General features: G+C 52.0%; 1 protein-coding gene across 2 annotated transcripts; it reads right to left on the bottom strand.

Annotated features, from left to right (window-relative positions):
- Positions 1–101: 101 nt before the first annotated feature.
- Positions 102–16,751, bottom strand: LOC308134006 (amine sulfotransferase-like). 2 transcript variants are annotated; one of them, XM_080501589.1, is made up of 7 exons: positions 16,665–16,751; positions 9,108–9,265; positions 6,834–7,051; positions 3,902–4,028; positions 3,712–3,806; positions 2,650–2,830; positions 102–1,282 (listed from the first exon to the last, which is right to left on the bottom strand). In XM_080501589.1, exons 2-7 carry the CDS (start codon positions 9,259–9,261, stop codon positions 1,158–1,160), a joined length of 900 nt encoding a protein of 299 aa, XP_080357715.1. In that variant the 5' UTR covers positions 9,262–9,265; positions 16,665–16,751; the 3' UTR covers positions 102–1,157. The 2 variants fall into 2 exon arrangements, with proteins under 2 accessions (XP_080357715.1, XP_080357714.1); XM_080501588.1 differs by lacking the exon at positions 16,665–16,751 and adding an exon at positions 9,750–9,771.
- Between the last annotated feature and the right edge of the window lie 989 nt (positions 16,752–17,740).

Here is a 17,740-nt window from a genome sequence, read left to right as displayed (position 1 = left end):
GTTCCTGTTGTTCCTGCTGTTCCTGCTGTTCCTGTTGTTTCTGCTGTTCCTGTTGTTCCTGCTGTTCCTGTTGTTCCTGCAGTTCTTGTTGTTCCTGCTGTTCCTGCTGTTCCTGCTGTTCCCAGGCCGCCCCCCCCACTGGAAGCTTCTTTATGTAAAGTTGACTGTTTTGGCAGACGCCCCCTGCTGACGGAAGACGTGGAAGATGATAGAAAGAAGAAGGCTAGAATTAGAACCATAATGTCTCTTGTCCATTAGAACGTCTCACGGTGAGAAACAACTCCAGGCGGAGGAACAGCTAAGATGAGGAACTTTTCCTCCACTGTTCAGTTTCAGAATCAAGTCCGTGATTCTGAGGCTCGTGGGATTGAACACGAAACGTAGGATTTGAAGAAGAGTTTGATCAACTGGGACACTTTGTCTTTTGTGTCCTCAGAAAGCAGAACCAGCAGGACTGAGCACATTGAAGAGTAGGATGGAGTCTACATGACATACGTCCCAAGATTCTAGGATCTCCATGATTCAGCTCTTCATCAATGAAACTGGGCTGAGAATGTAGATGAGTTTTAAAAAGTGATTTAGTGTGTGAAGCAGAGCCGAGGGGACGGATTGACAAGAGGACAAATAAATAGCAATAAGAGGACAAATGTGAATATAAAGCATGAGTCAGATTAAATACTACAGAGAATGAAGGTCAAAGGAAGTGATCCACCACAGAAGAAGAACTTGACAGACAGGAAGTGATCCACCACAGAAGAAGAACTTGACAGACAGGAAGTGATCCACCACAGAAGAAGAACTTGACAGACGGAAGTGATCCACCACAGAAGAAGAACTTGACAGACAGGAAGTGATCCACCACAGAAGAAGAACTTGACAGACAGGAAGTGATCCACCACAGAAGAAGAACTTGACAGACAGGAAGTGATCCACCACAGAAGAAGAACTTGACAGACAGGAAGTGATCCACCACAGAAGAAGAACTGGAGCAGAGGGACTCTGGACTCAGCTCAGGTAACACCAGGAGTTTCCAGTCTGTGGAGTGTTGCTGTACTTTAGGAGTACTAAGTATAGAAGTATACTCTGGACAGCAGTAGTGAAGAAGAGTGTAGAATGTGTCCGTTGTGTCCCGTTGATTCCGTCCATCCATTCCGCTCTCACTCAGTGTCTCCGATGTCCCAGACGAAGGACACGGGAAAGTCCTTCATCTCCCTCTGGAAGACCTCGTCAAACCAGCGGTTCTGAGTGGAGCTCAGGTGGTTCTTCCAGTCGCCGATGGTTCCTGAAGTACACAAGAGACCAGATACCTGAGACCAGACACCTGAGACCATACACCTGAGACCAGACACCTGAGACCATACACCTGAGACCAGACACCTGAGACTATACACCTGAGACCATACACCTGAGACCATACACCTGAGACCAGACACCTGAGACTATACACCTGAGACCATACACCTGAGACCATACACCTGAGACCAGACACCTGAGACCAGACACCTGAGACTATACACCTGAGACTATACACCTGAGACCAGACACCTGAGACTATACACCTGAGACCAGACACCTGAGACTATACACCTGAGACCATACACCTGAGACCATACACCTGAGACCATACACCTGAGACCATACACCTGAGACTATACACCTGAGACCAGACACCTGAGACCATACACCTGAGACCATACACCTGAGACCATACACCTGAGACTATACACCTGAGACCAGACACCTGAGACCAGACACCTGAGACTATACACCTGAGACCAGACACCTGAGACCATACACCTGAGACCAGACACCTGAGACCATACACCTGAGACCATACACCTGAGACTATACACCTGAGACCAGACACCTGAGACCAGACACCTGAGACTATACACCTGAGACCATACACCTGAGACCATACACCTGAGACTATACACCTGAGACCATACACCTGAGACCAGACACCTGAGACCATACACCTGAGACCAGACACCTGAGACCATACACCTGAGACCATACACCTGAGACCAGACACCTGAGACCATACACCTGAGACCATACACCTGAGACCAGACACCTGAGACCATACACCTGAGACCATACACCTGAGACCAGACACCTGAGACCAGACACCTGAGACCATACACCTGAGACCAGACACCTGAGACCATACACCTGAGACCATACACCTGAGACCAGACACCTGAGACCAGACACCTGAGACCATACACCTGAGACCATACACCTGAGACCAGACACCTGAGACCATACACCTGAGACCATACACCTGAGACCAGACACCTGAGACCAGACACCTGAGACCAGACACCTGAGACCAGACACCTGAGACCAGTCATAGCGCTTGGTTTTAATTACTGACTGGTAAAAGTCACTTTAGTGTGGCAGCACAGAATGTATTTCTGTACTTATGAGTGTATTTCTCTCTCCTTCCTGCAGAAACATGTAATGTCTTAGTTTGTGAAGGAAATGATGAAACTTGTCTAGTTCTTGGGGGGCGTGGCCACCTGGGGGTTCCTCTGGGAGTCTGGAGGCGGGTCTTTGTGAGGACTACTTCCAGTGTACAGGCAGTTATTTTAATGAATCGTTAGTTTTCAGTGTGTGTCAGGTGCTTTTATTCTGAAGGCTTACCTTTCCTCATGAAGCGTCCCATGCGGTGGCTCAGCAGACTGTCCGGCACTTGGACATAACTGGCTTTGGGAATCTTGCTCATGTTGCTGAAGGTGCTGTGTTTCACCACGGCGGCGAGCTGGCCTCCAGTCAGCGGTCTGTCCAGGAACACACTGATCCTCTCCACCACCGCCTGCAGGTCCTGCAACCACAGGTCCCCCACAGGTCAGGCTGGAACCACAGGTCCCCCACAGGTCAGAGTGATCCTCTCCACCACCGCCTGCAGGTCCTGCAACCACAGGTCAGACTGGTGGAACGGTCCCTCACAGGTCAGACTGGTGGAACGGTCCACTCACAGGTCAGAGTGGTGGAACGGTCCCTCACAGGTCAGAGTGGTGGAACGGTCCACTCACAGGTCAGACTGGTGGAACGGTCCCTCACAGGTCAGAGTGGTGGAACGGTCCACTCACAGGTCAGACTGGTGGAACGGTCCACTCACAGGTCAGAGTGGTGGAACGGTCCCTCACAGGTCAGAGTGGTGGAACGGTCCACTCACAGGTCAGACTGGTGGAACGGTCCCTCACAGGTCAGAGTGGTGGAACGGTCCCTCACAGGTCAGACTGGTGGAACGGTCCCTCACAGGTCAGAGTGACGGAACGGTCCCTCACAGGTCAGAGTGGTGGAACGGTCCCTCACAGGTCAGAGTGGTGGAACGGTCCACTCACAGGTCAGAGTGGTGGAACGGTCCCTCACAGGTCAGAGTGGTGGAACGGTCCCTCACAGGTCAGAGTGACGGAACGGTCCCTCACAGGTCAGACTGGTGGAACGGTCCCTCACAGGTCAGAGTGACGGAACGGTCCATGGCAGTAAGCGTAATGGAACGGTCCATGGTGGAAAGCGTAATGGAACGGTCCATGGTGGAAAGCGTAATGGAACGGTCCATGGTGGAAAGCGTAATGGAACGGTCCATGGTGGAAAGCGTAATGGAACGGTCCATGGTGGAAAGCGTAATGGAACGGTCCATGGTGGAAAGCGTAATGGAACGGTCCATGGTGGAAAGCCGTCAGTCTTTCCAGCTCCTACCTGAATCATTTCTTCGTACGTGATGAACAGCATGTTCACATGGTCCTTGTGGGAGTACCAACCCTTCACGTGATCAAACCAGCTGGACGGAAACACTGGAGACAGTAAACGCAATACACACGGTCAGCAACATGGCGCAGAGTGTATGGAAGAGTGTATGGAAGAGTGTAAGGACGGCGATGAGCCTTACCCTCTCCTCTCATGAACTTCTCAAAGAATTCATCAAAGCTCTTGGGTGTTTCCAACATGTTAGCAAGCTTATGGAAGTGAAAGTAGGACACCAGGACGTCTTTGGGATTCCTTGCCACGTAGATCACCTAACGGAGGTCAATTGTAAGCGTGAGTACAACCTTACAAGCAAGGCTGCAGGTCCTACAGCCTCCAGCACACTGGCAGAAGTGACGCATCAGCAGGAACTTATCACAACCCTGAAATCTGGAACGTGGCCGTCGTTTACTGAGACTGGAGAGCAGGAAGTCGTACCAGCAACCAGGAAACGACAACCAGGAAACGTCAACCAGGAAACGACAACCAGGAAACGACAACCAGGAAACGTCAACCAGGAAACGACAACCAGGAAACGACAACCAGGAAACGTCAACCAGGAAACGACAACCAGGAAACGACAACCAGGAAACGTCAACCAGGAAACGACAACCAGGAAACGACAACCAGGAAATGACAACAAGGAAACGACAACCAGGAAATGACAACAAGGAAACGTCAACCAGGAAACGTCAACCAGGAAACGCCAACAAGGAAACGTCAACCAGGAAACGCCAACCAGGAAACGACAACAAGGAAACGTCAACCAGGAAACGACAACAAGGAAACGACAACCAGGAAATGACAACAAGGAAACGTCAACCAGGAAACGACAACAAGGAAACGACAACCAGGAAATGACAACAAGGAAACGACAACCAGGAAACGACAACAAGGAAACGACAACCAGGAAACGACATGAGGACAGTAAGGACAGTAAAGACAGTAAGGACAGTAAAGACAGTAAGGACAGTAAGGACAGTAAGGACAGTAAAGACAGCAAGGACAGTAAGGACAGTAAAGACAGTGAGGACAGTGAGGACAGTAAAGACAGCAAGGACAGTGAGGACAGTAAAGACAGTAAAGACAGTAAGGACAGTAAAGACAGTGAGGACAGTGAGGACAGTAAGGACAGTAAAGACAGTGAGGACAGTAAGGACAGTAAAGACAGTAAGGACAGTAAAGACATTGAGGACAGTAAGGACAGTAAAGACAGTAAGGACAGTAAAGACAGTTAGGACAGTAAAGACAGTAAGGACAGTAAAGACAGTGAGGACAATAAGGACAGTGAGGACAGTAACGACAGTAAAGACAGTGAGGACAGTAAAGACAGTGAGGACAGTAAGGACAGTAAAGACAGTTAGGACAGTAAAGACAGTAAGGACAGTAAAGACAGTGAGGACAATAAGGACAGTGAGGACAGTAAAGACAGTGAGGACAGTAAGGACAGTAAAGACAGTAAGGACAGTAAAGACAGTGAGGACAGTAACGACAGTAAAGACAGTGAGGACAGTAAAGACAGTGAGGACAGTAAGGACAGTAAAGACAGTAAGGACAGTAAAGACAGTGAGGACAGTAAAGACAGTAAGGACAGTGAGGACAGTAAAGACAGTAAGGACAGTAAGGACAGTAAAGACAGTAAGGACAGTAAAGACAGTGAGGACAATAAGGACAGTGAGGACAGTAACGACAGTAAAGACAGTGAGGACAGTAAAGACAGTGAAGACAGTGAGGACAGTGAGGACAGTAAAGACAGTGAGGACAGTAAAGACAGTAAGGACAGTAAAGACAGTGAGGACAGTAAGGACAGTAAAGACAGTGAGGACAGTAAGGACAGTGAGGACAGTAAGGACAGTAAAGACAGTGAGGACAGTGAGGACAGTAAAGACAGTGAGGACAGTAAAGACAGTAAGGACAGTAAAGACAGTGAGGACAGTAAGGACAGTAAAGACAGTAAGGACAGTGAGGACAGTGAGGACAGTAAAGACAGTAAGGACAGTGAGGACAGTAAGGACAGTGAAGACAGTGAGGACAGTAAGGACAGTGAAGACAGTGAGGACAGTGAGGACAGTAAGGACAGTAAAGACAGTGAGGACAGTAAAGACAGTAAGGACAGTGAGGACAGTAAGGACAGTGAGGACAGTAAAGACAGTAAGGACAGTGAGGACAGTAAGGACAGTGAGGACAGTGAAGACAGTGAGGACAGTGAAGACAGTGAGGACAGTAAGGACAGTGTGGACAGTGAGGACAGTAAGGACAGTAAAGACAGTGAAGACAGTGAGGACAGTGAGGACAGTGAGGACAGTAAGGACAGTAAAGACAGTGAAGACAGTGAGGACAGTAAGGACAGTAAAGACAGTAAGGACAGTGAGGACAGTAAAGACAGTGAGGACAGTAAAGACAGTGAGGACAGTGAGGACAGTAAAGACACTAAGGACAGTGAGGACAGTAAGGACAGTGAGGACAGTTAGGACAGTAAGGACAGTGAGGACAGTAAAGACAGTGAGGACAGTGAGGACAGTAAGGACAGTGAGGACAGTAAAGACAGTGAGGACAGTAAGGACAGTGAGGACAGTTAGGACAGTAAGGACAGTGAGGACAGTAAGGACAGTGAGGACAGTAAAGACAGTGAGGACAGTGAGGACAGTAAGGACAGTAAGGACAGTGAGGACAGTAAAGACACTAAGGACAGTGAGGACAGTAAGGACAGTGAGGACAGTTAGGACAGTAAGGACAGTGAGGACAGTAAAGACAGTGAGGACAGTGAGGACAGTAAGGACAGTAAAGACAGTGAGGACAGTGAGGACAGTAAGGACAGTAAGGACAGTGAGGACAGTAAGGACAGTAAAGACAGTAAGGACAGTGAAGACAGTGAGGACAGTAAAGACAGTAAGGACAGTAAAGACAGTGAGGACAGTAAGGACAGTGAAGACAGTAAGGACAGTGAAGACAGTAAGGACAGTAAAGACAGTGAGGACAGTAAGGAGAGTGAGGACAGTGAGGACAGTGAGGACAGTGAAGACAGTGAGGACAGTAAAGACAGTGAGGACAGTGAGGACAGTAAGGAGAGTGCCTACCTTGCCCCTCCCCCGGCTCAGCGCGGTGGGCATCAGGTGGTAGGGCAGGTGCGTGACGCGCAGCCGGGGGGGCGGAGCCACGGCGAAGCGCTCCCTGCAGCCGGACACCTCGATCCAGGGCATCACGTCGGCGTTGGACGTCCCGTCTGTCCTGCTGATGGACGTCACGTCTCCCTTCGCCTGCAGGAGCAGCATGATCTGCTGCAACCAGATGGTCCCTGGGACAGTGGACGTACTCTGTGTACTCTGTACTCCGTACTCTGTACTCACTATACTCTGTACTCTGTACACACTCTGTGTACTCTGTACTCTGTACTCACTATACTCTGTACTCTGTACACACTCTGTGTACTCTGTACTCTGTACTTTGTACTCACTGTACTCTGTACTGTGTACTCTGTACTCTGTACTCACTCTGTGTACTCTGCACTCACTATACTCTGTACTCTGTACACACTCTGTGTACTCTGTACTCTGTACTTTGTACTCACTGTACTCTGTACTGTGTACTCTGTACTCTGTACTCACTCTGTGTACTCTGTACTCACTATACTCTGTACTCTGTACACACTCTGTGTACTCTGTACTCTGTACTCTGTACTCACTCTGTGTACTCTGTACTCTGTACACACTCTGTGTACTCTGTACTCTGTACTCACTCTGTGTACTCTGTGCTCTGTACTTTGTACTCACTGTACTCTGTACACACTCTGTGTACTTTGTACTCTGTACTCACTCTGTGTACTCTGTACTCTGTACACACTCTGTGTACTCTGTACTCTGTACTCTGTACTCACTCTGTGTACTCTCTACACACTCTGTGTACTCTGTACTCTGTACACACCGGACCGTCACACTCTACACACTCTACACTGACCCCTACTGGCCCCTACTGGCCCCCACTGACCCCTACTGGCTCCAACTGGCCCCTACTGGCTCCTACTGGCCCCCACTGACCCCTACTGGCCCCTACTGGCCCCCACTGACCCCTACTGGCCCCCACTGACCCCTACTGGCTCCTACTGGCCCCTACTGGCTCCTACTGGCCCCCACTGACCCCTACTGGCTCCTACTGGCCCCTACTGGCCCCCACTGACCCCTACTGGCCCCCACTGACCCCTACTGGCTCCTACTGGCCCCTACTGGCCCCCACTGGCCCCCACTGGCTCCTACTGGCCCCTACTGGCCCTTACTGACCCCTACTGGCTCCTACTGGCCCCTACTGGCCCTTACTGAACCTTACTGACCCCTACTGACCCCTACTGGCTCCTACTGGCCCCTACTGGCCCTTACTGAACCTTACTAACCCTTACTGGCCCCTACTGGCCCTTACTGACCCCTACTGACCCCTACTGGCTCCCACTGACCCCTACTGGCCCTTACTGACCCCTACTGGCCCCTACTGACCCCTACTGACCACTACTGGCCCCTACTGGCCCTTACTGGCCCCTACTGACCCCTACTGGCCCCCACTGACCCCTACTTATCCCCACTGATCCCCACTGGCCCCTACTGGCTCCTACTGACACCTATTGGCCCCCACTGACCCCTACTTATCCCCACTGATCCCCACTGGCCCCTACTGGCTCCCACTGACCCCTACTTATCCCCACTGATCCCCACTGGCCCCTACTGGCCCTTACTGACACCTACTGGCCCCCACTGACCCCTACTGGCTCCTACTGACACCTACTGGCCCCCACTGACCCCTACTTATCCCCACTGATCCCCACTGGCCCCTACTGGCTCCCACTGACCCCTACTTATCCCCACTGATCCCCACTGGCCCCTACTGGCCCTTACTGACACCTACTGGCCCCCACTGACCCCTACTGGCTCCTACTGACACCTACTGGCCCCCACTGACCCCTACTTATCCCCACTGACCCCTACTGGCCCACACTGGCCCCTACTGGCTCCTACTGGCCCCTACTGGCCCTTACTGGCCCTTACTGGCCCTTACTGACCCCTACTGGCCCCCACTGGCTCCTACTGGCTCCCGCTGGCCCCTACTGGCCCCTACTGGCCCTTATTGACCCCTACTGGCCCCCACTGGCTCCTACTGGCTCCTACTGGCCCCTACTGGCTCCTACTGACCCCTACTGGCCCTTATTGACCCCTACTGGCCCCCACTGGCCCCTACTGGCCCTTATTGACCCCTACTGGCCCTTACTGACCCCTACTGGCCCCTACTGACCCCTACTGGCCCCTACTGGCCCCTACTGGCCTCCACTGACTGCCTGGATCCTGAGTAGTCTAGGTCCAGATGCTCACCCGACTTCGGGTACGTGACCACAAACACGTCCGAGTCTCTGAGGTCCAGGTCCTGGATCTGGTCCACATCGTCCGGGTCGTGGGTCCCACTGATCAGGTTGACGTCTTTGTGACGCAGCAGCTCAGGATGAGTCCTGGTCTCGTTCAAGTCCATGGCGCTACAAACATACAGAGCAAACAGCTGGTCTGTCCCCACATCTGGATCCTTCCTCGAGCGTCACGCAGCGCAAACTGGGCAGCAGCGGCTCCGCCCGGTGCGGACCTGCTGCTGCGCCCTGTGGAACACCCGCGGACCTGCTGCTGCGCCCTGCGGAACACCCGCTGACCTGCTGCTGCGCCCTGTGGAACACCCGCGGACCTGCTGCTGCGCCCTGCGGAACACCCGCGGACCTGCTGCTGCGCCCTGCGGAACACCCGCTGACCTGCTGCTGCGCCCTGCGGAACACCCGCGGACCTGCTGCTGCGCCCTGTGGAACACCCGCTGACCTGCTGCTGCGCCCTGCGGAACACCCGCGGACCTGCTGCTGCGCCCTGTGGAACACCCGCTGACCTGCTGCTGCGCCCTGCGGAACACCCGCTGTGTGCGCGTGTTTCACGGGCTTTGCGGTGACAACCGGGTGACGCGCCGCTTCTTGTGTTTACCTCAATGAGCAGATGCGCTCCTGGCGCAACTTTTTACGCACTGAGAGAAAAAAGAGCAAACGGAGAAATGTCCTCTATCCCCGCCCATCAGCTGCGAGTGTGACGTCAGAGCAGGGGGGGGGGGGGGGCAGGGACGTCAGCCCAGGTCACAATACGGTTTACAGCCCGGGGGCCTCGTTGATGACGCTGCTGAAGCAACGCGGGTCCTGGAAGATGCGCACGCAGCTTCTTACGCAGATTTGTGATTTAAAACAATCAAGTTTGCGGGAGAACGTTGGTTCCACAACAACTTAGAACCTTGAGCAGCACATTGTGGAGACGAGGAACCAGGTGGGGCTGATGGGGAGGTGGAGAACTGATCAGGTGGGGCTGATGGAGAGGTGGAGGACTGATCAGGTGGGGCTGATGGAGAGGTGGAGAACTGATCAGGTGGGGCTGATGGAGAGGTGGAGAACTGATCAGGTGGGGCTGATGGGGAGGTGGAGAACTGATCAGGTGGGGCTGATGGAGAGGTGGAGGACTGATCAGGTGGGGCTGATGGAGAGGTGGAGAACTGATCAGGTGGGGCTGATGGAGAGGTGGAGGACTGATCAGGTGGGGCTGATGGAGAGGTGGAGAACTGATCAGGTGGGGCTGATGGAGAGGTGGAGGACTGATCAGGTGGGGCTGATGGAGAGGTGGAGGACTGATCAGGTGGGGCTGATGGAGAGGTGGAGAACTGATCAGGTGGGGCTGATGGAGAGGTGGAGGACTGATCAGGTGGGGCTGATGGAGAGGTGGAGGACTGATCAGGTGGGGCTGATGGAGAGGTGGAGGACTGATCAGGTGGGGCTGATGGAGAGGTGGAGAACTGATCAGGTGGGGCTGATGGAGAGGTGGAGGACTGATCAGGTGGGGCTGATGGAGAGGTGGAGGACTTATATCAGATTTATCAGAATATCAGACTTATATCAATAAGTCGTGATCATAAACAGCCGAGCTGCTGTGGTCCAGATGTTTCTCTGGTGGAACGTTCTGCTGAGTCAGCAGAACCATGTTCTTATGTCATCGTTTCATCTTCTAATGATCCAGAGGACAGAAGTGATTGATGATCAATAGTGACAAAATCAATCAGTCTAATTCCAGACTGAGAACATAAATAAGCAGCCGTGTTTAACCAGTCTAACCTCCTCCACTCCTCTTTTAACCAGTCTAACCTCCTCCCCTCCTCTTTTAACCAGTTTAACCTCCTCCACTCCTCTTTTAACCAGTCTAACCTCCTCCCCTCCTCTTTTAACCAGTTTAACCTCCTCCACTCCTCTTTTAACCAGTCTAACCTCCTCCACTCCTCTTTTAACCAGTCTAACCTCCTCCACTCCTCTTTTAACCAGTCTAACCTCCTCCCCTCCTCTTTTAACCAGTCTAACCTCCTCCACTCCTCTTTTAACCAGTCTAACCTCCTCCACTCCTCTTTTAACCAGTTTAACCTCCTCCCCTCCTCTTTTAACCAGTCTAACCTCCTCCCCTCCTCTTTTAACCAGTTTAACCTCCTCCACTCCTCTTTTAACCAGTCTAACCTCCTCCCCTCCTCTTTTAACCAGTTTAACCTCCTCCACTCCTCTTTTAACCAGTCTAACCTCCTCCCCTCCTCTTTTAACCAGTCTAACCTCCTCCCCTCCTCTTTTAACCAGTTTAACCTCCTCCACTCCTCTTTTAACCAGTCTAACCTCCTCCCCTCCTCTTTTAACCAGTTTAACCTCCTCCACTCCTCTTTTAACCAGTCTAACCTCCTCCCCTCCTCTTTTAACCAGTTTAACCTCCTCCACTCCTCTTTTAACCAGTCTAACCTCCTCCCCTCCTCTTTTAACCAGTCTAACCTCCTCCACTCCTCTTTTAACCAGTCTAACCTCCTCCACTCCTCTTTTAACCAGTTTAACCTCCTCCCCTCCTCTTTTAACCAGTCTAACCTCCTCCCCTCCTCTTTTAACCAGTCTAACCTCCTCCACTCCTCTTTTAACCAGTTTAACCTCCTCCCCTCCTCTTTTAACCAGTCTAACCTCCTCCCCTCCTCTTTTAACCAGTCTAACCTCCTCCCCTCCTCTTTTAACCAGTCTAACCTCCTCCACTCCTCTTTTAACCAGTCTAACCTCCTCCCCTCCTCTTTTAACCAGTCTAACCTCCTCCACTCCTCTTTTAACCAGTTTAACCTCCTCCCCTCCTCTTTTAACCAGTCTAACCTCCTCCACTCCTCTTTTAACCAGTCTAACCTCCTCCCCTCCTCTTTTAACCAGTCTAACCTCCTCCCCTCCTCTTTTAACCAGTCTAACCTCCTCCACTCCTCTTTTAACCAGTCTAACCTCCTCCCCTCCTCTTTTAACCAGTCTAACCTCCTCCACTCCTCTTTTAACCAGTTTAACCTCCTCCACTCCTCTTTTAACCAGTCTAACCTCCTCCCCTCCTCTTTTAACCAGTCTAACCTCCTCCCCTCCTCTTTTAACCAGTCTAACCTCCTCCCCTCCTCTTTTAACCAGTCTAACCTCCTCCCCTCCTCTTTTAACCAGTCTAACCTCCTCCCCTCCTCTTTTAACCAGAGTCGAGCCTCAAACTGTTCCTCCTCAGAAGGAGGCTCAGCACCGGTGGGGACATGGACGGTCCACGGTGGGGACATGGACGGTCCACGGTGGGGACATGGACGGTCCACGGTGGGGACATGGACGGTCCACGGTGGGGACATGGACGGTCCACGGTGGGGACATGGACGGTTCCTCTGCTTCAGCCAGTTAAAAGTAAAATCCTCTGAAAGGAATAAAGAAAAGAAAGAAACGAAAGAATAAAAGACAAGCTGGAGCAGCAGATTCTGCTCTGGAGGGACGAGCTAAACTTAGTGGAGGGATTGTTTTGATTCATGGAGCCCCCAAGGGCCCCCCCCATGCCCCCCCCCCCCCCCCAGGTCCATTCATTAGACGCTCTTATTTCAACATCTTCTTCCTCCCACTGGATCAGCAGCACATCTGGACGGGCCGTTTCCACATTCCTGCAGCTGGATGGGGAGGAGACGTCCAACACACCCTGTGCCCCCCCCCCCCCCCTGCTGGAGACAGACTCTGTGTCCACGACCCCCCCCCCCCCCCCCAGTGCTGGAGACAGACTCTGTGTCCACGACCCCCCACACTCCTGCCCCCCCCCAGTGCTGGAGACAGACTCTGTGTCCACGACCCCCCACACTCCTGCCCCCCCCCAGTGCTGGAGACAGACCCTGTGTCCATGACCCCCCACACTCCTGCCCCCCCCCCCCCCCCCCAGTGCTGGAGACAGACTCTGTGTCCACGACCCCCCACACTCCTGCCCCCCCCCCCCCCAGTGCTGGAAGACTCCAGCGCTGGGGACAGCTGCGACCTGTTGTCCATCTGGAGCCGTCCCTCCCTGGACGCTTCCTGGAATCACTGGTCCCTCCTGGGAATTGAACAATGTGCTGCAGTTTGGCTCCAGACGTTCTGGACAGACGACCTGGAAGTCCAATGTTTGTCTTACTGCTGCTGAAGCTTCATGTCCCGCTGATAAAGTGTCTCTGCTGAAGCTTCATGTCCCACTGATAAAGTGTCTCTGCTGAAGCTTCATGTCCCACTGATAAAGTGTCTCTGCTGAAGCTTCATGTCCCGCTGATAAAGTGTCTCTGCTGAAGCTTCATGTCCCACTGATAAAGTGTCTCTGCTGAAGCTTCATGTCCCGCTGATAAAGTGTCTCTGCTGAAGCTTCATGTCCCACTGATAAAGTGTCTCTGCTGAAGCTTCATGTCCCACTGATAAAGTGTCTCTGCTGAAGCTTCATGTCCCGCTGATAAAGTGTCTCTGCTGAAGCTTCATGTCCCACTGATAAAGTGTCTCTGCTGAAGCTTCATGTCCCACTGATAAAGTGTCTCTGCTGAAGCTTCATGTCCCGCTGATAAAGTGTCTCTGCTGAAGCTTCATGTCCCACTGATAAAGTGTCTCTGCTGAAGCTTCATGTCCCACTGATAAAGTGTCTCTGCTGAAGCTTCATGTCCCGCTGATAAAGTGTCTCTGCTGAAGCTTCATGTCCCACTGATAAAGTGTCTCTGCTGAAGCTTCATGTCCCACTGATAAAGTGTCTCTTCTGAAGCTTCATGTCCCACTGATAAAGTGTCTCTGCTGAAGCTTCATGTCCCACTGATAAAGTGTCTCTGCTGAAGCTTCATGTCCCGCTGATAAAGTGTCTCTGCTGAAGCTTCATGTCCCACTGATAAAGTGTCTCTGCTGAAGCTTCATGTCCCACTGATAAAGTGTCTCTGCTGAAGCTTCATGTCCCGCTGATAAAGTGTCTCTGCTGAAGCTTCATGTCCCACTGATAAAGTGTCTCTGCTGAAGCTTCATGTCCCACTGATAAAGTGTCTCTGCTGAAGCTTCATGTCCCGCTGATAAAGTGTCTCTGCTGAAGCTTCATGTCCCACTGATAAAGTGTCTCTGCTGAAGCTTCATGTCCCGCTGATAAAGTGTCTCTGCTGAAGCTTCATGTCCCACTGATAAAGTGTCTCTGCTGAAGCTTCATGTCCCACTGATAAAGTGTCTCTGCTGAAGCTTCATGTCCCACTGATAAAGTGTCTCTGCTGAAGCTTCATGTCCCACTGATAAAGTGTCTCTTCTGAAGCTTCATGTCCCGCTGATAAAGTGTCTCTGCTGAAGCTTCATGTCCCACTGATAAAGTGTCTCTGCTGAAGCTTCATGTCCCACTGATAAAGTGTCTCTGCAGTGATGAGAAGCAGCAGGAGACGTGAGGATCTTCAACTCATTCAGTAAAACTCTGATTCCACAAGCTTTTGTCATGAAAACCTTGATTCTACAAAGTGAACTAAAACACTTCGTCCACAATGTGGGACATTAATGCAGAGCTGATGATGTAGTCCTGGACCAGGACCTTCCTGGACCAGGACCTTCCTGGACCTGGACCTTCCTGGACCTGGTCAGCCGGCTCACCGCCCAAAACACCAACTTCCATTTCTAATCCAGCAGCTCCTCCTCAATCCCTCAGTGGGCGGAGCCAATGAGGTCAAACTGAGGTCACTGCCCCTCAATCCCTCAGTGGGCGGAGCCAATGAGGTCAAACTGAGGTCACTGCCCCTCAATCCCTCAGTGGGCGGAGCCAATGAGGTCAAACTGAGGTCACTGCCCCTCAATCCCTCAGTGGGCGGAGCCAATGAGGTCAAACTGAGGTCACTGCCCCTCAATCCCTCAGTGGGCGGAGCCAATGAGGTCAAACTGAGGTCACTGCCCCTCAATCCCTCAGTGGGCGGAGCCAATGAGGTCAAACTGAAGCCTCAGCCAAGAAAAGCAGCAGCCGTTTGACTCGTTAGAACTTTTATTTTTATAGATTTAAACTTTTTATTTTTCATAAATGATGATGTCATTTCAACACAGAGCATCATCATATTGACACAGTTGAGTCTCTGATCATGATTTTAATATAACATGGAACTGTTTTTGTTTAACAAAATAGATTTCACAGTCTGCAGGACGACTACATAGTCCACAGGACAAGGACATAGTCTGCAAGACGAGGACACAGTCTGCAGGACAAGGACACAGTCTGCAGGACGAGGACACAGTCCACAGGACAAGGACATAGTCTGCAGGATGAGGACACGGTCTGCAGGATGAGGACATAGTCTGCAGGACGAGGACACAGTCCGCAGGACGAGGACACAGTCCACAGGACAAGGACATAGTCTGTAGGATGAGGACACAGTCCAGAGGACAAGGACATAGTCTGCAGGACAACTACATAGTCTGCAGGACGAGGACACAGTCCACAGGACAAGGACATAGTCTGCAAGACGAGGACACAGTCTGCAAAATGAGGACACAGTCCGCAGGATGAGGACACAGTCCGCAGGACAAGGACATAGTCTGCAGGACAACTACGTAGTCTGCAGGATGAGGACAAAGTCTGCAGGACGACTACATAGTCTGCAGGACGACTACACAGTCTGCAGGACGAGGACACAGTCTGCAGGATGAGTCCACAGTCCACAGGACGAGGACACAGTCTGCAGGACGACTACATAGTCCACAGGACAAGGACATAGTCTGCAGGACGAAGACACAGTCCACAGTACAAGGACATAGTCTGCAGGACGAGGACACAGTCTGCAGGACGAGGACACAGTCCACAGGATGAGGACACAGTCTGCAGGACGACTACATAGTCCACAGGACAAGGACATAGTCTGCAGGACGAGGACACAGTCCGCAGGACGAGGACATAGTCTGCAGGACGACTACATAGTCCACAGGATGAGGACACAGTCTGCAGGATGAGGACACAGTCTGCAGGACGAGGACACAGTCTGCAGGACGACTACATAGTCCACAGGACGAGGACACAGTCCACACGACGAGGACACAGTCTGCAGGACGAAGACACAGTCCACAGCACAAGGACATAGTCTGCAGGACGAGGACACAGTCTGCAGGACGAGGACACAGTCCACAGGATGAGGACACAGTCTGCAGGACGACTACATAGTCTGCAGGACGAGGACACAGCCTGCAGGACGAGGACACAGTCCCCAGGACGAGGACATAGTCTGCAGGACGACTACATAGTCTGCAGGACGAGGACACAGTCTGCAGGACGAGGACACAGTCCGCAGGACAAGGACATAGTCCACAGGATGAGGACACAGTCTGCAGGACGAGGACATAGTCTGCAGGACGAGGACACAGTCTGCAGGACGAGGACACAGTCCACAGGACAAGGACATAGTCCACAGGATGAGGACACAGCCTGCAGGACGAGGACACAGCCTGCAGGACGAGGACAACCAGGGCTCAGAAGTGAAGATCTAACCCTGATGTGTAACTTGTAAACACCCTGCAGGAACAGGAAGTTCTATAAATAGTCTTATTTAGACTGAAGACTCACGTGTCTCTGTGGCCAAGACCAGGACAACATGTCCAAAATGACAGTGAAGAACAACCTGGACCAATCAGACGATGTTTACTGTGGGCGCCGCCGTGATGAGGGACACGTTGGGATGAGACGACGTCCAATCTGCTCCTGATGGGACCAAAACAAAGTCCAGACACAACGTCTCAGTGCTGTCCTCACTAAGTCCTTCGTCTCAGTGCTGTCCTCACTAAGTCCTGCGTCTCAGTGCTGTCCTCACTAAGTCCTGCGTCTCAGTGCTGTCCTCACTAAGTCCTTCGTCTCAGTGCTGTCCTCACTAAGTCCTTCGTCTCAGTGCTGTCCTCACTAAGTCCTGCGTCTCAGTGCTGTCCTCACTAAGTCCTGCGTCTCAGTGCTGTCCTCACTAAGTCCTTCGTCTCAGTGCTGTCCTCACTGAGTCCTTCGTCTCAGTGCTGTCCTCTCTAAGTCCTTCGTCTCAGTGCTGTCCTCACTAAGTCCTGCGTCTCAGTGCTGTCCTCACTAAGTCCTTCGTCTCAGTGCTGTCCTCACTAAGTCCTGCGTCTCAGTGCTGTCCTCTCTAAGTCCTGCGCCTCAGTGCTGTCCTCACTGAGTCCTGTGTCTCAGTGCTGTCCTCACTAAGTCCTTGGTCTCAGTGCTGTCCTCACTAAGTCCTGCGTCTCAGTTCTGTCCTCGCTAAGTCGTAGTCCTGGTTCTCCTCCTCTTCCTCCTGGGCCTGCTCCTCTTCCTCCTCCTCCTCCTCTTCCTCTTCCTCTTCCTCTTCCTCTTCCTCCTCCTCCTCCTCCTCCTCCTCCTCCTCTTCCTCTTCCTCTTCCTCCTCCTCTTCCTCTTCCTCCTCCTCTTCCTCCTCCTCTTCCTCCATCCAGTGTTTGTTTGGACCTCCAGCCAATCGTAGTGTGAAGTGTCATTAGTGGGCGTGGCCACATCGTTTGGACCTGCGGTCTTTGTTGAGCAGTGGTGACGTTTAATGAACAAACACATGAGTTTGATTTGAGAACGTGGCTTGTTTGTGTTTGTGTTTGTGTTTGTGTTTGTATGAATTGTTTCTGGTCTTCATGTGTTGATGGTTTTAT

Source organism: Blennius ocellaris, assembly GCF_963422515.1.
Source record: "Blennius ocellaris genome assembly, chromosome: 8".
Lineage (NCBI taxonomy): Eukaryota > Metazoa > Chordata > Actinopteri > Blenniiformes > Blenniidae > Blennius > Blennius ocellaris.
The sequence above is the reverse complement of the archived record's forward strand: the minus strand, read 5'-3'. Positions and strand labels throughout refer to the sequence as shown.